The 21,621-nt window shown below is 39.5% G+C and overlaps 1 protein-coding gene across 2 annotated transcripts; it reads right to left on the bottom strand.

The window, feature by feature from the left end:
- Positions 1-14,628: 14,628 nt before the first annotated feature.
- On the bottom strand, positions 14,629-20,005 carry trim2b (tripartite motif containing 2b). 2 transcript variants are annotated; one of them, XM_054601338.1, is made up of 13 exons: positions 19,907-20,005; positions 18,740-18,888; positions 17,793-17,973; positions 17,444-17,703; positions 17,210-17,348; positions 16,930-17,115; positions 16,301-16,496; positions 16,081-16,184; positions 15,816-15,983; positions 15,468-15,636; positions 15,208-15,278; positions 14,881-15,021; positions 14,629-14,781 (listed from the first exon to the last, which is right to left on the bottom strand). In XM_054601338.1, the coding sequence occupies exons 1-13, from the start codon at positions 20,003-20,005 to the stop codon at positions 14,629-14,631; spliced, it is 2,016 nt and encodes a 671-aa protein (XP_054457313.1). The 2 variants fall into 2 exon arrangements, with proteins under 2 accessions (XP_054457313.1, XP_054457314.1); XM_054601339.1 differs by having other exon boundaries at positions 16,942-17,115.
- Positions 20,006-21,621: the final 1,616 nt, after the last annotated feature.

The following is a 21,621-nucleotide window of genomic DNA, read 5'->3' as shown; positions in this document are numbered from 1 at the left end:
AAATTTTGTTTTCACATTATTCCTGCAGTGAAGTCCGAGCGTAGGGTCAGCTGCTGATGAGCATCGTTGGTAGTGACCTCGTGTCTTGAGGGTCTTTTTAGTAACTTGAAATTAAATAAATGGTTAGATTTCTGGGTTTTTGAGTTAAATTAGACTCAATACAATTCAATACATTTTTTATAGCCCAAAATTACAAATCTGTCTTAATGCAGGAGATGGAAGTTAACATTTGTCTTTTTATGTAATATGAAACTCCAAACATAAAAACATAAAGCATTTAAATCTAGGTATTTCCTATCATTTATTTGATCTGTTATTCAAGTGTGACAGGATTCAAGTGACTTGCAAACAAAGACAGGTGTTCATTCGAATTAAATGTTGTTGTGCAGAAAAGAAGCCTTTTTGTTTAGACAGCTGTTTGGTTCCCATTACACACATGGGATGTTTTCATCTACCACTATTTTTCCTCTTTTCAGTGACATTAACGTCATATGTTTGTCATAATTTAGTAGTTTTGTCCATTTTAATGCATGTGGTGACTGTTTTTTTATCTGTACACCAACCATGTGTTGGTGGTGGGTTGAGAGGAAACCAGAGCACCCTTCCCAAAGTCTCAGTTGTTGCCTTTCTTTACTTTCAACGTTTGCAGCTGCATTTGTCTAGATGATCGTTTTGCTGTCATTCAGTGTTTCTTAAGAATTAAGATCTAAGATATTGCTCAACGCCTAGTGAAACTTCTACTAACAACTAAAGAAGTTAGTGCAAGCCAGAATTTCCCTTTGCCCCCGACTGAAAATCATTGTTGTAAACATCGCAAGTGTGTTTAGGTGCTATCCATAAAATTCTAACTGCCTTAAATATACTTATTGTGACGTAAAAGGTTGCCTATCAATCATCCACCGTTTCTTAAGAAATACTTTAAACTGATGCTCCAAGTTGTGTTCTGTCAATCATTTTTGCACCCACAGTATGCCCTTTTTGTTTGCACTGATAATTTATGTGGTCACCAGCCTAGACGTGTAAAACTCTACTTACTTGGATAAAAGAATCCTTATCTTGACTTTGAACTTGATTAAACAAAACCAGTAAACTAGTTTCACTAGTTTGTGCAAGAACAAAAACACATTTATTTGAATATAGAACGTTTTCCCACCACCATAGATCCTCTACAATTGGGTAAGGATATGTTGAGAAACAATTGCCTAATTGCACATCCAGCTGTCACAGATCCACATTAGCATTCATTTGTTCTTGTGTTTCTGGCCACCCAACAAATATACATCCAATAGTAATCACCTTTGCTCTACTTTGATTTTCACCAAAATATCCAGCGCTTTTGAAGGCTGGACATGAATGCTCGATAGTGTTCATTAAGTCATTATCTTCGTTGGAGCTGGGTAAGGAAGTGTAAAAAAGTTAAACCATCCATGAAATCTGCAATCAGGGCTGCTACCAACATCAACAAAGAATCAGCTAGAACTCAGCATGACAATCTCTAAGGTTTTATATATACTTTCTAGGGTAAATCAGTTAAATAGCAGTAATGAAATGTTCGGGTCAAATCTTAGTGTAGTACAGAATGTAAAGATGAACTTTGCCAGAAAATATTGCACATCTGCTTGGTTTTTGTATCCTTAGGAGTGAGTCTCATCACAAGTATCTTTAAAATAAAATAACGCATTTCACAGCTGACCTTCATAAGTTATTCTACAATTAACATAACTTTATGTGCTGCATATGAAAGGATTTTTAACATTTTCAGAAGTAATTCAAGTCAGGATACAAAAACTGGCAAAACACATTCAAATAATTCAAATAAACATAATCTTCAAAACACAAAACACAACAATCTTTCATTTTGGTGATTGAATATGCAATGGTGACAATAAACAGCATTGTTAAATAGTAAATAAAGAGAGAAAAAGAGCAGAGTCTAAGAAACTGGTCAGTAATACAATATAACTAAAAAGCTCAGCTCATGTAACAACAAACAGTCACATTTGTAATTGTGAACAGGTTAATTTGTGCTCTCATATAAGTTAAACTTCGTGCATTCAAAATTTGTAATTTGTGCTTGCGTATATGATATTTGGTAGGCCCAAATCTGTTGTTGATGCTCTAAATGACTTATTTCACATTCTTAAATTAGACAATTCAGATTAACAAACTAGTAGGTTCAGCTCTCGTATGAGTTTATTCTAAAATGTCCTCTCAAGTTACTGATTTGTAAACTGACATTAGTAGTCTTTGCTCATCAGTCACTTCATTCATGCACAGAAATGAGTTACTGTTATCCTTGTCTTCTTAATACGCTTTTCTGCACGTTCACCAATTTTGTCCAGCTTTGGTTGCTATCAGTTGGATGCAAATATAAATGTTAAGTCGTCAGGCAATTGATTTAATTCAGCTAAATCTGTTTAAGATAATAAATGTGTTAAGAGCAATTATTTGGGAGCATGAGTCATTAAACTAAACGGTTGAATTGATTTTGCACACTAGTTCAATAGTGTACACCACTCAATATTACTAATTTGTGTGCATGAGTGAAAATCAAATGTAGCTCCTTTGTTTGAGTTACATACATTTTTTGAGGGACACTGCTTTAAACTCAGTAATTCTGGGCCACAATGATCACAATAAAACTGCTTTATATGCAGATGATATAACTGTTTATACAGGCAATATATCTGTATAAGCATATGGTATACCTGTATATGCAGACAATATAACTTGCTCTATTATCTTTGTTTTATCCAATGATATCAAATCTAAACTTCTATGCTCCACTTCATTGCCTGATGATTCGTTTCAATTAAACTTAATCTTAATAATTTAAAGCAAGTCCCCTCTGATCCTGACCAGTTAGTGTCTTTACACATTGCTTTAACAGCAACAGATCAGTTTTCGTGTTCTGTGTAGGAACAGCATAGGTAAAACCAAACTGCTGGGCAGACTAAACGCGAAGCCAGAATTCAGCACCAAGCACCCGACACTGTAGCTAAGCAGCTGTGAATTCTCTAAAGCAAGACAGACAAGGTACCCTGCAAACCACAACCACAGAACTGCCAGTATGGCATTGATTGTAAGGAAAGCTCTCTGCTTTGGTTGATCAACTCGCTCTCTTTCCCCGCCCTCTTTCCCTGGCCCTGGACGAATCAGAACACAGAGAACACGAAGGCTGCAGTACGTTATGACAATTAAAGAGAAGACCAATAGGCAGAAAAATGGGATGACGGGAAGATCAGGGAAGAACAGAATCGTTAAACCGCCCCATCCAAAGCACAGCAGCCAAACACATACAATGCTGATATTTCGTATCCGGACCCCACCGGACTGTCTCAGCCCCAGATAGGTGACGGGATGAGCAACAGCCAGGTATCGTTCCACACAGGTCAGGATGTGAAAGCCCATCTGTCCTGGGAAAACCATAGAAGCCACAAAGCTCCCCACTGAAGTCACCTCTGAGAGATCAGTAAAAATGCCAGAAAAGGTGACTGCAGCCCCAAACACGTAGATCAGCTCCAAAGCAGCCATGTGGAAGGTGAAGGCGTCAGCGTGCCTCATTGTTGCAGCGGAGCGCTGCCGTCGCCATTGTTGGTAGCCCAGGTAGAGGATGAGGATGGAGGGGGGGACGATGAACAATAACTTAGTGATGTTGAAGGCAATGGCAAGGAATAATCCAGTTCTTATGTCTGAGCAGTGGTAAAGGGTGGAGGAAGAAGAGTTGACTGACATATCGGTTCGAATGGTTTTGCTTTTATGGAGAAAAGTCAGAAAGAAGGAACAGAAATGAATTAACTGACACAATGAGACAACACCTTTGTTTCAAAGGTGATTAAAGCAATTAAAAACATTCACTGTACAGTTATTTTGTATATGAAGCGGCATATGTATTTTCTATAATATTTCAGATTTCATAACGACTATGGAAGTCTGCTAAGGATAACCTTCACTAGCATTCCAACAACCAATCATATTTTAGGATTTTTTGAGTAAAAGTATGACAGCATTGCTAAGTGTGTCTTTAAAATGAGAAAAATAAAAAAAGTTATTTGAAAAAGGGTTAGTTGATATAGAAGTGTCTTTTTATTAAAACATATTGACATACATAATAGCAAGAAAAGTATTATTGTTTTCAATTAGAGTTGTTAAAGTTTGTGCACAAACTATTTGCTGTTATAACATGAAGGATTTTTGTTAAAAACTAATAATTTGGTCATGAAGGTTTAACGAAAAATATGTTACAATAACATAAAAAATAACTTACTCAGTTTCATAAGAAAGATGACAAAATAATTGCTATAGTAATTGCTATTGAAAATGTTCCTCTTTTGGGACAGATTTTGTCTTACTATCTCATAATTTTGACTTAAAAGTCAAGTCTTAGACTTTGACAAATATCTTCATTATTTCATCGGTGGTAACTTTTCATTACTTTTGGTGCCAGACATGGGCTTCCGGAACATTTTGCTACATTTTTACAAAACTTTTTTTAAAGAAAATATCTTATTAACTTCTGTCCCTTCTTCATATTAATGATTCAAAACATTCTAATTTAATATTCGTATCAGATATTATATATAAATAGTTGTGTATTAAAGGGCACCCACCTCGTCAGCTGGGCTTGTTTCTGATCAGCACGTCCAAACTCTGTGACTGCTTTTCTCCAGTAGCTTGCATATATCAATGCTTTTGAGTGTGAGTGTAGTAATGGCACCAATTTGTCAAAATGACAGACACCATTATTTCTGTGTTGTTTTTTTTTGCATGTTTTCAAACTAATGATTGATTTGATGTCACTCTAAGGTAAATTGTGGGAGGCAAATTTCTCTTCGCAATCTTCTACAGTGAGGTCAGGGCAAAGGGTCAGCTGCTGATGACCATCGATGGTAGGGATCTAGTGTCTAAGTATATTTCATTCATTTCAAATGGAATAACTGGTTAGATTTGTAGGTTTGTAAGGTTTTGTTTTAAGATCTATCTTAATGCCGGAGATGTACATTTACAATTAATATCTTTTTGTTTTAGATAAATCTTTAAACATAAAGCATTTGAATCACTTGTGGTGTTAATATTTCCTATTATTCATTTTGTTTGTCCATCAAGTTTGACAGCATTCAAATAACCTGCAACCAAAGACTGGCATTAATTCAATTTACATAGCATCATGCAGACTGGAAGCCACTGTGTATACAGACAGCAGGTGATTTATAATGACCATTAAAACAAACAATTATTATAATTTCAGTCAGTGTGGCCGTGGCCAGGTCTGACATAACCATCATCAATATCCGCTCTATTAGTTAAATGAGTCACCACTGGCACACCTGAAAACAGTGGTTAAAATGCACTGAGACCTGAGTCATGGGTTTCAGGCTAGATCATTTTTTTTTATCTATTATGTTTTGTAAGCTAGCTGTAGGCTATTTAAGCTATTTGCACTGTTTCAACAGATGTCTGACAATACGTTTATTTGCACTTTGCGATACATTTTATTCTGAAGAAATCATAAGGGACAAGCCACATCATCCATGTAAGAAGCAAGTCAGTGTAAAGGACGTCAAATCCTGCCAGTCACACATTAAGGGTACCTTTTGGCCTCTTTCTTCAAAAGTTATGTTTATATTCAGGGTGTCCAACCAAAATCCATGTTGTGTTTCATTTAGGCATTATAAACTTATCAAATTAATTTCCTTCCTCATAAAACATTTACATAGTCAATTTTCTAAGTATTTGAGTTTGAATTGTCAACATGTTCTCACTACAAACACGTCAAATTCTTATGTTTGTTAGCTAGTCTTCTTGTTCAAAGCTTTGCTGTTGCATTCTTTATGCATTACTAGCCATTCAGCAGAATAAAAAGTAGGGTAAAGGATGTGTAGTACATCGCCTGCATGCATGTGCATCCTCAGAAGAACATTGACAATCTCATGAAATCATTGCACTATAGTGCTACTAGCATGGATGTATAAACAGAACTGGATACAGTGTTGGAGGCGGGATCCCGTTCATTCCTAAGAAAGTTGCTCAGCTGTGCATGAATTCAATATCGCTCGGCAATCGAACATTTAAAATAATTCCTTTGATCGAATGTTTGGTAAGTTTGTGTCCATTTATCTATTGCAAACCTTATGTCCTTTTAGAAACATAATTTGATCCAGGAGAAAAGCTTCATCAGTAGGATGCAGGCCTGGTTTTATTGAAGGAGACTTAATCAAATCAATAAGACTAAGTCAATCTACATTTATTGTATATTTATAGTACTTACAGCATATATCTGCTTTTATATTGGAAGCAGAATGCACAAACCATTTATACACAACCTCATTTATATAACACACTGAGGTAATACAAATTGAGCATCATTATGTATGCATCCATTCTGGTTTTGGACAACAGTTTAATGTGGAAGACACAATTTTGTAGATTACAATATTTAAAAATGATCACAATTTAATGCAGAACATGATGTCACATACATAGTGTGATGTCCATTGATGACGTCTGCAAGTGTTCGTCAGCATTATCTCATAAAAAATAACTGGGCCTTGATACATATTTTATTATTGGTTATATGAGGAAACATGACCAAAATGGCTAGGAAGCTGGAAGGACGCAGGAGCAATACACTTTTTATTAAATTCCAAAAAGTGTTCTATTTATAAAAGTGGCACCATGCTACATGTATAACCAAAAACATATATATATAAACAAAAATAAGTCAAACAAAGTTAAATGGTTCTAACTGAATAAATCTCAACTTTTGATAATGTAACTTAAAATAGCGCAAACAAAACCATCTTCTTAAATATACCCGTTCATCAGAAAGTGACATCCCATAACCGAAGTTACCCAATACTTCAACAGATAGAAGGAAGAGATTAAGTTTTTCATTACTACAAACTTTCTAGTGGAAAACACATTCACACAGCTTAACAAAAAAAGACATTTGCAACCCCCCATTCAAATCAACATAGCAGGAAGGTCAGACTGTGTACTGTATAACTGTAATAACCTAATGCTTCATCCACACACACGGAAATTGCTATTGCCAGATGAGTGAAACCTTGTTCAGCATATTTACTGTGACCATTGTAGCATTAAACCATGGTGGAATTAACAAGCTAGCTAGCTAACTAGCCAGCCATCTTTCTCCGGAACTGCATCCGCTGTCTTCCTGGCAAGGTGCAACAACACTCTACCGCCCCACTGATGTGTAGTAACTAACAATAACACCTATTTTCTTTTGTAGAAGCAAATAACCACGGAAAACATTTCAATGTTCATTCTACTCCTATTATATTTCTGTGGTTGTTCCCTTTTAATAGTAACTACCATATATTAGTTAGTTTTGTATCATATTTTCTGATTCCACACAGTCTAATTTGGTCCAGTCCTCATCCTGATTTAATGTTGTGTTTACAGCCTGGAAGCGTTCCTGCTCTGTGTAGAAAGAGCAGAGGTAACATCAGACTGCTGGGCAGGTTGCACCACCCTGTAGATGCTGTCGCCACACACTTAGCATTGTCGCTCACTGTTGATGACAGGCCCAACAAATTGCAAACCAGATTCCCTGCGAACCTTATGTGCAGCACTCCCATTATAATGATGATGGTGTGGAAAGCCCTCTTCTTTGATGGGTCAACCCTGTCCCCGCTCGCCTTTCCTGGTGGGGGGCGAATCAGAACGCGGAGGACAGAAAGGCTGCAGAAAGTCACGGCAGTTAAAAAAAATACCATTTGACAGAGGCTTGCTATAAAGCTGAATTTAGGATTTTCCATCAAAAATAACATAATACCCAACCCTGCAAAGCACTGAAGCCAAACGTACACGGTGCTGATATTTCTGAAGCGGGCTCCGTTCGTCTGTTTCAGTCTCAAATAGGTGATGGGGTGAACAACAGCCAGGTAGCGCTCCAAACTAGTCAGGATGGGGAAGAGCATCTGCCCATTCCAGGGGAAAACCCTAACATACACCCCCAACCAATTCATCACAGGGAGTTGGATGAAGGCACCGACAAAAGAGAAAGTGTTCCCTAATACTCCAATCAGCTCCATGGCAGACATGTTGTAGGTGACAAAGTCAGAGAGACTCATGACTGCTGCTGAGGAAACAGAACGCTGTTGTTTCCACCGCTGGAATCCCAGATAGAGGACGGAGACGGAGAGAGGGACAAGGAGGATGATGCTGGTCAAGTCTAAGGCAACCTGCATGTACCGAATAACGACGGAGGTAAAGCAAAGACCGGGGTAGAAGGAGGAGAACGGAGAGGGAGTGGAGTCATTAGTGGATGATGAGTTAATGACTGACATTTTCAAATTGTAGACGCCTGAGGAGGAGAAAACAGAGATGGAGGGAGGATTAGATTTACAGAAATTGAAAGAAACGCATGCTCACATGCCCACAGTATAGCTGAGGCTGAGGAGAATGGCGAAAGTTCTGCAGGTATTTAGTCATGAAAAGAATAAGACAAATCAAAATGTTGACCTGATTAGGTTGCTATGGAAATTCAGTGGATCACCAAAGTTATAGAAAATCATCCGGAGGGGGGTATAAATGTGAGGACAAAATAGTTTGGTAATCTTTAAAACAGTCGGAGTGGTTATGGACCAACCGACGGGCGTTTCTGTCTTTAAGGACCTGGTCTGTCTTTAAGGACCTGGTCTGTCTTTAAGGACCTGGTCTGTCTTTAAGGACCTGGTCTGTCTTTAAGGACCTGGTCTGTCTTTAAGGCTGCCTCAAATCCAGTAACTATGGTCCAATCATGCATAACAGGCTAAAAGAAATATCACAATAAGTGCTACAAACGGCATTAAAATTACAAATGTTAAATGTTATCACACTGCTTCCAGTGGGCGTGGCTTATGACATTTTAGTTTTTAACTCTGTTTGTGAGTTGACTTTTGCTATGAAACCTTTGCTTATGTCTGACATTTTATTCAAATTCCCATTAAATTACCTATGAATCCATCAGCGTAAGCCTAAACAGCATTTACATTTAATAAATGTAGTTCCTGTGGGCAACACTATTTTAGTTATTCACTTGCCTTGTCATTGGACTATCTATGCTACATAGTAAAGTCCAACTGAAATCACAGTCATCCCTTTTTGTTATGAAAAATAATGTGAACTTGTTTTTTTGCACTTCCCACAAGATTTGCTACTCTCGAATAATAAAACATTGATAACTAAACCCACAATATGACAATAACAAAACTCCCATCTCACCAAAAGTGTTGGTTCCTAAACTTCCTTCTTTTGTGTCTCCAAAGTCATTGACTGCTGTGTGGAGGTTTGTAGTCCATACATACATATATATGTAATCTTCAATAAATAGACACCTCCGTCGTCACTTAGTCGTCTATTTTTTTTTCATATAAAGCCAGCAATGTCATTATTTTGCATCTTCTTTAGGGCACAAACATGCTAATTATTCTCTGCCAGTGTTCACTACGCTGTTTGGATTTTATGCAAAGGTTAGGTAGACCTTCACACGCTGCACACCTGTTTGCATTTAATCTCATTGGGAAGCAAATAAAGGAGATATTCCAACAAACTGCTCTATGAACACGCAGCCTGCCTGACAGTTCATTTGAATGAACTCCTGTCTTTTCTCGCAGGTCATTTGAATCCTGTCAAACGTGATGGACTGAAGCATAGCCACTGATATGTAAATGTAAAAATCAAACTATGTCTAAAAGAATGCTTAATTGACTTAAAACTGACTGAATTATTCATTTATTTATTTTTTACTGTACTAGACGGCAGCAAGTCAACGAGTTAGGACTATCAGAAAAACTATCGACAAGCTGAGAGTTCTTTAATCTTTAATCTTTAAAAACACCAGCTGTCATGTTGCAGACATCGCTTAGTGTGTTAGTTAAATGGTTCCTACTTACTCAAACTTTGATTCAATGACACCTCTCCACGTGTGCTAGAAGATTGACACAGAATCAATACCTTGAAAATCTGATGCATAAACCTGCATCCTATCGTTTCAAAATATGGTCCAGAAAGTGTAATTTGGGTGTTTAGTTTTGTTTTTTTGTTACCTTCAGTACCTTGGATATGTCTTTGAAAGGTATTCTTGTTATGAGAAGTTGCAGGTTGACGTGTTTCGAGAGAAAACAAGCCAGTAATGGATTAGACACTTTGATAATCAATTACATTGCACTGTGATTTGTTCCCAAATACAACAAAATTGAAATAATATAAATGTGTGTCCATGAGTAACCTAGCTAGTAATCCATTGCTTAATTATCTTGTCAACTCCTATGTTTTTGATCTATCAATCAATAAAAGAAAACTTTCAAATGGGAAAATACTTCCACTTTGTACCTCTATGGTAACTTTACAGCAACTTATTTTTCTCGTTATTCTTTTCCTCATTAGGCCAACAGCTATATACAGCAAAAAACACAATCCAGGATCAGAAAGATCAGCTTTAGGTGTGTTTTGCTCCTGAGCTTTAGTTTGATTATATGGTATATTATATAATATTTAATGTGGTTTGAGTGGGTGTGAGGGGGTAAATAGGTGTCACCTGGTTTGAGTGATGTCACGTTTGTTTTTAGGTGGTTGCCTGAGGCTTTCTGTGTGGTTTCTGTAGAACTTCTAGAAATTTTCCGAGGTATTTTGCTGGGGTCTATTTGCTAGATCGTAGATGCCACCGATCACTCAATGGCTGAATATTCAGTAGATATTATATGGCTGCAGCAGTTCAGCACTAATAGTGGACTGTGAAGGGACCCTTGTGTAGACACTAACTCCTTTTAAAGTTATATTTCAAATATTTCTTTTAAAATCATAGACTACAACTGTCAGTCATTTGAATCTCTGAGCAACAAAAGCTAACCAAAAACCCTGAATTCTCAAATCAAAGTTTGTATAAGTAGTAGTCATCACTCAATCTTTATTTCTCACACGCATGTATGTCTTACTGCACTTGTGAGGACCTTCACTGAAACAATGCATTCCCTAGTCCTTAACAATAACCATCACATCTAAATGCCTAACCCCAAAATTAAACCTAACCTGAACCTGAATAAAAGGTTAACCTTAAACCAAAGTATTAACCTTCAAACAAACCCATTCAGTGGTGGAGAAATGCCAAAATGTCCTCGCAATGCAGGTGTCCTTACTACAAAGTGATTTTAACTGGTCCTCACAAAGATAGCAATACAAGCATCACACACACATAGCAAACAGGTGCTGTCATGGCTAAATGACGCCATTAGATTTAAAGACACACCTCTTTGTCTATGGGTCATCTGAATTCTGTTAAATATCAATCTTGATGATTGATTGATGTCTTGTTAATGTTTAAATTGTATATATTACTGTTTATGTCTTTCTACAAAAGCAACTGTAGACGAGCTAACACAGTGAGGCAACTGATACGATTATGGACATAAGCACACCTCACAATTGTTTAAAGAAAAAAATGAAAGAGACAACACATTGAGTTCGGAATTTGCACAAAACCATACCACAACAAATGGCTGCCATTAAGGAATCGATGCTTTATTTTATTGTTGAGTGTGTGTGAATATTTAAGAGACGGTCCATAACAGTGAACAGACATGACAGATAGTAAATACAGAAAGAGAGAAGTAGCAGGCAAGTGGCACTGCAAGAAATCGGTACTTTAAGAGCTGTGTTCCAAAACACTGCATATCTATTGAGGAAAAAAAACTAAATTGATGAACAATGTTGTTGATTTCACACCCAAGCCACATGTGCGAATATTTATAATGAGAAATGTAGTATTTTTCTATTGTGTTGATTAATTGTTGAAATTTCAGAAGTCCCTTCAAATGGATGTGTAGCCTACAAATGACCTATTTGTTTGACATGGTTATTAACTATCTCTTACTTATGCTCGCAATAAATTACAAATCAAGATTACTGAGAAGGCAATTCCATCAAACCACATTCATATTACTGACATTAAGGCTGAATCTCCAGCAAACAAGGCCCAAATCACTTTAAGAAACAGCCTGATTTTGTTGAAACAATCAATAGAGCCAACAAATCCAGAAATCTGAGCAAAATTGAAGATTTAATAGCACTATTTGATGCTTTAATAAAGTCAGAGAATGTATTCTTAACAAACTGACAATCGGCACAATAAGGGAAACAACTTGAACTCCTTTTTGGGACTCTGACAGCTTTCATTTTAATGTATTATTTTTAATTGAACATGCACTTATACTGTTTTTGTCTTGGCTATCTGTAAAAGAGAGCACTGTCAGCATACAGCATTGAAACCAACGGCTAAAAACAGCCAAGAGTTAGCTATTAACTGCAGTAGTTGCACCGTGTTACAAAATAGACAGTATTAGCATTTCAAAATGAACCACCTTACTTTGATAGCTCAATGTTTGTAGGCTCGGTCATTGTCCATTGGTTTTGGTCAGAAATGCAATGCTAACAATCTGTTTTTGCTAACTGGCTAGCTTGATTATTTTCCCTCCACAGCATGACGACTTTCATTTATCAAAAAAAAAATGTAAAACAAAACTTGAAATGTAGATTCTTCCACTCACAACAGTCAGTATAAAATGTATCAAATACCAACAATCATATTTTGATTCAACATAACAGACAAAATGTACAAAAAGAAGAAATATAATGGGCACTTAAGAACTTCAATGCACACGGTGGAACACAATCAAATGGCAAGTTACAAAGATTAAAACATGACAAAATAGATAAATAAATAAATAAATAAATAGAAGAATAACTTACATGAAGTTTACTATTTGATCAAGTGTGACCTTGATAGGACACCAAAAGCCTCTGTTAGCCAAAGATGTTTTCTAACAAGGACGTTTAATCGCTGAATGTGAGTAACTTAAATGCTTTTCTTGCCTATTAAAATGCGTTGTATTACTTTTATTACTATCAGGAAGCACTTTTCCAAAAGTGCTTTTTAAATGCTTTGCAATGTAACATTTGTCTCGAGTCCTTCACTGTACTTCACATTACCGTAAATCTTCTTAGGTGTCTGTGAACTGTTTTGTGAAACGGGAGCTTACAGTTGAGAACCTGTAGTGGTGAGTTTGATGTCAACAATCACATAACACAGAGGCATGCTTGATTTTATGAGTGATGGCAGAACATGTGGAATCGTACAAGCACTTCTCGGAATTCTCAAAACATTCTAGAACCCTTGGCAATGTTGAAAAATGAATGGAAACATTCTAGAATGTCGTCGTCCCCCGACCTCATGTTTTTACTGAGACGAGTTTGTAAAATTGTTACTGATTCCAACATTTTACATGATATTATTAAAGGTATTCTCACAAATATATAGGATAGATTTATAGACCTTTTTTTTCCTCCTTGCAACAGATTTCTCAGGAAAAATATATGACACACTCAAACCGAGCATAGATAAGATGATGCTGCTTGTCAATGTCAATCAACCAATTAAATCATCCATCCAGACAATCAGAGTCAAGCAATCATTTCTAATGTTTAATCTATTGCCTAAGACCTAAATATCACTAGCATATGGCAAGAAACTAAATAAACATTCCTTAATCAGACAAGGGACAAACAATGGACACCAGGCTAAAAGTGGCCTATGTCTTAGTCTAATAATATTTTAATACCTCTACTGCAAGAACAGTTTAAAGTTAAGTGCATTGCTCAAGGGCGACCTGACAACCTCTAAAACGTGTTAGCTAATGTTAGCTTCCACGCTTCAGAGTTGGTGCACAAATTTGATCTATGGTTAAAAAGACATATTGGAAAATGTGTGGTAATGACCTGGAGTAAGAGATTATTTCAAACTAAGACGTAGACCTCTTTTAGCTCAGTGGCCATTATGACATACAACATGAGAAGGCAAAACATTACAAAAATGTTATCTCCCATTCCATTCTCTCCAAAACATCAGCCTTTATTCATACACTCATGTCTTTGATCCTTCTTTAATGCCTTTATCCATCATTCACTCCATTGTGGGTTTAGGAAGCAGTGGTTTCCAAAGACGTTTTCGTCATCTTCTTTTGCAAACTTTATTTGCTCTTCCTTTCTTTTTTAAAGCCTTTTTTTTTCATCCACTCCTCCGATTTAAGATAATGCCAAGCTGGGAGGAAGAGGAACGTCCAGAGTTTGACATCAAGAATTAGTCTTTGCATAATTGTTTTTACTCCAGCCTTGCGTCACTCCTGGGTCCCATTCTGCGATATTTCTCTAATTTGCGTGAAGTCCAGCGAACTCTTGAAGCGACCATCGTTCTATCATCCCTTATCTGCTAATATTCTCGTCCCTCTTTAGACTTTAAGGGAATGTAGTTCAAAGGCCAATCTTTGTCCAACCATTGTCTTTTTTTTTACGTTTACTATGACGTTTACTATGACGTTTGCTATGACGATTACTATGATGATACTTTGTCCAAAAGATGTCGTTTCATTATGGTCTAATGATGTAATGATGGCTAATCCTTCTTCTTTGCTTCCACCTCTTTCCTCTCCATCCCTCCTTCCATGGTTGCAGGTAGAGGTTCATGCAATAATTCCTAGAATTTGACATCGTGCACCATATCTCTCTGCTCCAACAACTGCTCATTCCATCTTTCTTCCCTTCCTCCACTTCGCTTCTCCGTCCAAGCCTCCATCATTGCAGGTAGCGGTAGACTTTGAAGCAGTGGTTGCCAGAGTCGGCCACTACCACATGTCCGTCTGAGGTCAGAGCCAGACCTTGGGGTCCGTACAGAGGGTCCGCTGACGTGTTGATGTATGAGAGGAAGGAGCCACTGCCGTCAAACACCTGGAAGTGTTTCAACAAAGAGAGAACATGTGTTTTTAACACTGCAAACACTCCCAACACTCCCTTGAAGGGCTTCTTGTCATTACAAGCTGGATGTACCTGTATTCTACTGTTGCCCCAGTCAGCTACGATGATGTTCCCATTAACGTCCACAGCTACACCAGTGGGAGCGTTGAACTGGCCGTTTCCCTCACCGTTGGAGCCAAATTTCAACACCAGCTCTCCCTCAGGGGTGAAAACCTGTCAGGGACAAAGTAAGTGTAGTATATCATGGTTCCATGGTGACAAGTCCTGTTGAAGTGTCCTTGAGCCACAAATTAGATATCTACCTGTTTGCCGTGATGACACAAGCATAAAGGTATCATCTCAATACAAACAGGTCAAGGGAGAATGTAATAAGGTCATATTCAGTCAGCAAGGCCTTACCTTGACAGAGTGGTTGTGGAAGTCAGTCACGATGATCTCATTGTTATTGTTCACTGCTGCAAAGTGTGGACCTTCAGGACAGCAGCAGAGAAACGACAAAAACAGGTAGTTATAAATACACTGGTCTTAGTAAAGTTATAATGTAACCTCATGTGACTGTAGTCTTGGTAGTATGTGTGATTTAAGCATGGTTGTCAGCCTTTTGTCTTGAATCTTTCTGATTCATTTCCAGAGAGTCTGTCTCATTGAACAAGCACTACCTGCAAATTGCTTGTCCCCGTTGCCTCGACTACCAAACTTGGCGATGAGCTTGCCGGTCAGCTGGAAGATGAAGACAGTGCACGCCTTGTTGTCCACCACGATCACATGACCGTTCTGGTCCACAGATACGCCCTTTGGCCCCATGAGTCTGCCAGAGCCAAGCTTCGCCTGATGGATGCCACATATGACCAACGAGAAGGAAGAACCATTCAACAAAACACAATACATGTGAGTTTGAACAATTTGTTTTTCATGTATCAGGAAAGCATTAAAATGTCCTTGAACAATAAAATATGATTTGTATTTCTGTACTGAAGCTCAATTAAATGCCACATCTGTGTACCTACCTTGTACTTGCCCTCGCTGGTGAAGATGCTGACCCACTTGTTGTCATAGTCGGCGATGATGATGTCACCAGTGGGGTGCACAGCCACGCCGGTGGGACGCTGCAGTTGCCCTGGTGACCGCCCCCGCAACCCAAAACGACTCTTGAATTCCCCTTCGTTGGAGAATATCTGCAGTGGGAAGACACGTGTGAGGACATTATGGATTCCCTTGACTTATAAACGGACAGCCATTTGGAAAGTGATGACCATAGGAAAAGTACTTTACCTGGACGCACTGATTGTTGCTGTCAGCAATTATTATCCTGCCACTGGATGAGGCTGCGACTCCCTGAAGGTTGGTGAACTCTCCTTTGTTCCTCCCCTTCGTTCCTGAAGAGAGCAGGGTCAAACACAAAATTGATCATATGGCAGCCAGCAGTTAACCCAAATTCATGAATGTTATAGCTTTAATAATAGCTTAAGCCTCCAAAGCTATGATGTCGCACCAATCCGGAAGATGAGGTCGTCCTCAATGGGGTTCTGGGTCTTGCGTCGTGGGGTTCCCAGGGCGCTGCTGGCCCTCTTGGAGCCCTTTTTCTTCTGGCCGGGGGACTTCCCTCGTCTCTTTGCCCCCTCAGAGGAGCCCGTGGACGGGGTGGCGTAGGCTGCTGAGTTGGTTGCTGTGGTGGTGGAGGGGGACACCTGGAGATGGTGGTATGAATTGTAGGTGTTTAGTTCATGTTAACCAGAAAACCTACAAACTTTGCAAAAAAAAAATCGTTTTTGGTTCAAGTTCTCTAGTTTGCATTAAATCAAAGTATTTTAAACAGCTGGTTCAACAAACTACTGCACCACCATGAATGCCTTCGAGGAAAGATTGTGCAAACGTGTGCACTGTTATCACTGCAATAACTGCATCTTGCCTTTCTTTACAGTTCAGTCTTTTCAGCCTTCCTTCCAGTGTGGCAGCTATGAACACCTTTTCCTTCGGACGAAGTTGGATGTCACTTCGTACGAACTAGTTTGCTTCAAGCAAACCTTGGCCTTAACTGGACATTTCAGAGTATGACAGAAGATGGGTCAGTGGTTCTCCAGCTGTAGTTGGATAATGAAGACAAAGCTACCCTCCACCCACCTCTACTTCTGCTTCTAAGACCCTGTTGATGGTCAGTTTGAAGGGGCTTCCTTTGATGTGTTGGTCGTACAGACGGAGAGCCAGCGAGAAGTCGCCCTCCTTCGGCACCGTGTACACAAACTCATAAGTCCCATTCTTGTGGTCCACTATTTCCCCGTCCACTATGCTTCCATCGGGGGTGAAGACCTGGTTCAACACATGAGGAACATTCTGTTATTTCCTGTTGAAGTGTCCAAAGTTTTGGGCTACATTTTGTTTGAGTGTGGACGTAAAAACCAACCTCAGCTGACAGGATTGCGTTGCCACTCTTGCAGGCTCCTCCTGACTTGTCTCTTGTCACTATGGTAACCGAGGCAGGATGTCCCACAACGCACTGCTCCAGGCCAGCACCCATGGCTTCGCTCTGGCTCGCCACCGCACTGAGGTAGAAGAGGAAGACAAGGACGGTCAAACGGTGTCAAATGTAAAAAGAAAAATGCTTTTATAGCTCCGGCCTGGATATTAGTTGTCTCGCCTGGTTGTGACGATGGTCCCCAGGTTGTGTATGGACTTCCTCAGCCCGTCTGTCTCCAGCAGCAGATCCAGCTGGTCGTTCTCCTCCGGCTGGCACGGCAGCCCGAGTCCGGCCAGCTCCCCCAGCCTCTCCCGCAGCTCCTGCTCCGCCTGCAGGCTCGCCACACACGCCTCCCCAGCCAGAGCCTCCTCCGTCTGGGTGCAGGAAGCCTCGATGTCCCCCTCTCCCCGGACGAGGCTGTCCACTTGAGCCTGGAGGACCTGGAAACAGATATATATTTTTTTATTTTGTGAAGTAGCCTCGTGGAAGGAGAGGCAGTGCTTTCACAAACATTAATCACCAGAATCACCTTCTGTTTGAGTCCATACGTGACCTCCAGCTCCATCAGCAGAACACTCTTCCGGACATCCAGCTGCTTGTGCAGATCCTCAAAGCTCGACTGGATGTCCTCCTCGATGGAAGCTCTCTGATTGGTCAGCTGTTGGAGGATCTCCTTAACGAAGGACAGGGCGTCTGAAATCTGAGGGAGTCTGCCGGGATAAATATAGAAAGAAGAGGGGGATTGTCACTTCTGCCGTCGTTGTGTCCTTGTTGCTCCATTGTCCTGCATTTACCTGCGTGTCCACCAGATGTCAGATATGTCAGCTTCTCCATTTCACCACATCAAATGCCTCATTAGTTATTTATGTCTTTATAGTCCCTGTGTGTATTAAAAGGGGTTGGATATGCAATTACAAGGACACTTTGAGGTATTTGTACTTTTTTTAGTACTCTACAACATCTCAGAGGGGAATACTGCACTTTGTACTTTTGAAATTTATTGCACAGCTTTTGCTGATTTGCAAATTGAGATTTTTGATCTTTAAAATGTAATGCATCGAAACTAACCAACAACATACAATGGCTGGCCCTTCAACAGCTAAAAAGAAATGCTGCTCAGACATTAATGCAACCGTAAACATAATCATATCATCAAATATATAATAATATGACACTTACACGGGCCATTTTCTCTGCATAATGTGTATTTTTACTTGAGGGACTTTAAGTTCTGAATAAGTTTGATCCTCACATTGACACTTTATCATGTATCACAAACATGTATATTGGATTTTTAAATTGGAATTCTGTGTCCTAATGAATGTTAATAGAAGTTTTTTGGGATCAGAAGCCCCTATATGTACCAATTAAACACAAATTGAATTATTCAACCGAGAATAGTGACATTACAGTTATTATAAATTAAGTTCAATTATAAAACAGCGAAATTTTAACCACATCCACTGAGTCTTCCACCTGTTCTGGACGCCCCCCAGCCTCTCCTGCAGGCTGCTGCGGTGCTGCTCCAGGGCCTGGCTGAGGGCCACCTGCGGGTGCTCCTCATGGTCCGGCACACAGTCCTCACACAGCGCACACTCGCAGGCCGAACAGAACAGCTCTGCCACCTGCAGGGGAAACGGTGAGCGATGGTGGAAGAGACAAAGAGATGGAGGTACAGTTAGAGGGAGATTTGGATAAAATGTAGTACAAGTACAGTTAAGTTCACCACACTGAGTGCTCCGGTTACACTAATGAATATTGGTCTACCTGTGCTTTTTTAACAGTAAGATTTTCTCTTACTTTGTCTAACTTCTGCAACCTTACATGTCATGTTTGTTACAGTAAACCCTAGTAAAATATAACTAGGGTTTTGTATCAAAGATTTTGCAGCACCAGTCATGTACTGGTAGGTGGATTTTGTAAACTTTCGACAGAGCCAAGCAAGATGTTCCCTCCTGATTTCAGTCTTTATGCTAAGCTAAGCTAACCCTCTTTTGGCTGTAGCTTCCTATTTAGTGTACAAACGTGAGAGTGGTATCAAATTTCTCTTCTATTGCTTGGAAAGAAAGCAAATAACTCACATTCATAAAAAAAAGAGATGCAAGGTTGTCGTAGAGTTCTGCTTCGCCAGATCGCGTTGAGTTTTGGATTTGTTTTGGTTGTGTAAAGTTTCGACCTTTAGCAAGGTTCGAATTTGGTTATTTTCATATGAAATTTCAAATGTCTCTCTCCCTCTGACTGACTCTACATCCACGCTTGTCAAGTGTTGCAAGAGGATATTGTATCCCCAGTGGGAAGAGTGTAGTCAGTATGTGTAGCTTAAAGTCAGTAATGGACGAAATAACGCATAAATATAAATATATGTCTCGAATAGGTCGGGTTCAGGTTCAGTCGTGGGTTTTGTTCTCAGTTTCAGTCTTGTGCAGAAAGCAAAGTTTTGGGCAAACTTCAGGTAGCAAACAATCAAATGTTTGTGCTTTCTCAAATGTCAGAAGTTTTTTTGCATGTGACACAAAATAAGATCAATCTGGTGGTAGAAACAGCAGTACTTGAGTCGTTTACAGCCGATATAAAGTTGCCAGATTATACACACGTTATGCACATGCCGAGCCCATATGAGCCCATAATGTGTTGCATCCCTACCTTCCCTGCATGCTGCAGGCAGGCGTTTTTTCCGGGCGGAGCCTCCAGGACGGTGCACTCCTCACTGCTGCTATCTGGGGAGTGTTGGTGCGCCTCCATCTGCGGGCGGCCGCCTGGTGAACCTCCGAACACACCCCTTATCCCACACTGCAGCCAGGGGAAAGGGGCCGGACGCTCAGATACAAGGTTCTGCTTCTGTTTAGACCGTCTGCTTATGGAAACGCCTCGTCTCACACTTTATTCCATCGTGCATGCATTCAAATGAACTCCTTATGATCTTTGCACATGCTGGATTTTAGGAAAAGCATGACTTTTGCTGCCAAAGATAAATGATCTCAGCCAAGAAGAGAGGCTATGTTCATGTCTCCAAACAGCACCAAGAAAAGAGTTCCAGGAAATCAGATGTAGGTTTAGTTTTTGGGTAATTTTAGCGCACAATCATCCACTTTTGTCGGAGCTTGCTGCAAAGAGTCAAAGGGGGCTTCAACTTTCAGTGATTATTCCATTTCATCCAAAACTCCACAAATGTTCCACATAAAACGAACCTCTGCCTCCATGTGTTGTCTTATCCCAGAACAAAAAAAAGTCCCTTGAAACGCCAAAAAGCAGGGAGAATTAAAGTGAGACAGTCACAGTCTAATCCTCTTTGGGTCTCATTCTGGGGGGAAAGCAGCAGACCTGGTTGGTCTAAATCACAGAGGGGTTCAAACAGAGGACAGCCTGGAGAGAAAAGAGAGTGGATGATGATTAAAAACGTGGATGAACACTTTGGCTCTTAACTCATGGTGCACTGTGAACTTTCCTTTCATGCTGGGTGATCAGATTTAGGATTTAAGAGAGTTACACATCCATAGACAAAAGGACAAGACAAGGTGATGTATCTAACAAGGTTTCAGGTTTTGGATGTAAGTTTCACTATGAGACAGGGTCAGTTTGAGACTAAAGCTCTGACTGCATTAAGGTGAATGGGAAAACCCCAACTGCACCAACAACAACTGGGCGTAAAGGTGGAGTCTAGGATGGTCACGTGGTCCTAATTGTCATTCCGTGCATTAGTCTTTATGTCAGGAAGTTGTTTGCATCCCAGATGTTGCATTGGACAGACTGATCAACATTAAACAAGCAAACTGTGACTCTAATTTTATGCTAATTTTCTACATACTATCTTGCAGAATTACGGGTAAATAAAACATGGCCACCAGAGGCAGTAATGAGTTCTGAGCGAGTAAGTGGACCTGCAACATGGAGACCTTTCTCTATCCAGTCTGACTCGGCTTTCTTAAAGGAACAGTGTGTAGCATTTAGGGGGAACTATTGGTCGAAAGGAGTAAAATATTTTTAGTTTTGAAAAGCGTTTCAGTTGGCTGCAATCTGCAACCTCACCACTAGATGTTGCCAGATCCTACAAACTGGCCCTTTAAGAAATACACTTAAAGAATACTTTGGGCCCATAATCACACCGTTCGTCTTGCCGGTTTCAGACTGGTATAAAAGTTTAAATATTTGTAACTTTTCTTGTCAATGTCACACTTGACCGAGTCAGCCAATCAAATCGAGCAAGAGGCGGGATTTACTACTTTACCACTGACTTCCTGTTTTGATGCCGGTAGATGTGGTAGGAACGGAAAAGGGAGAGTAAAGTGGATATTAGCGAGTTTTAATAACGATGAATTACATAATTCTTCCCCTCCTCCTTATTTAAAGTCAGAGCAACA

This window comes from Anoplopoma fimbria, chromosome 7 (genome assembly GCF_027596085.1).
Source record: "Anoplopoma fimbria isolate UVic2021 breed Golden Eagle Sablefish chromosome 7, Afim_UVic_2022, whole genome shotgun sequence".
In the NCBI taxonomy this organism is placed as follows: domain Eukaryota; kingdom Metazoa; phylum Chordata; class Actinopteri; order Perciformes; family Anoplopomatidae; genus Anoplopoma; species Anoplopoma fimbria.
This window is presented reverse-complemented; position numbering and strand designations above follow the sequence as displayed.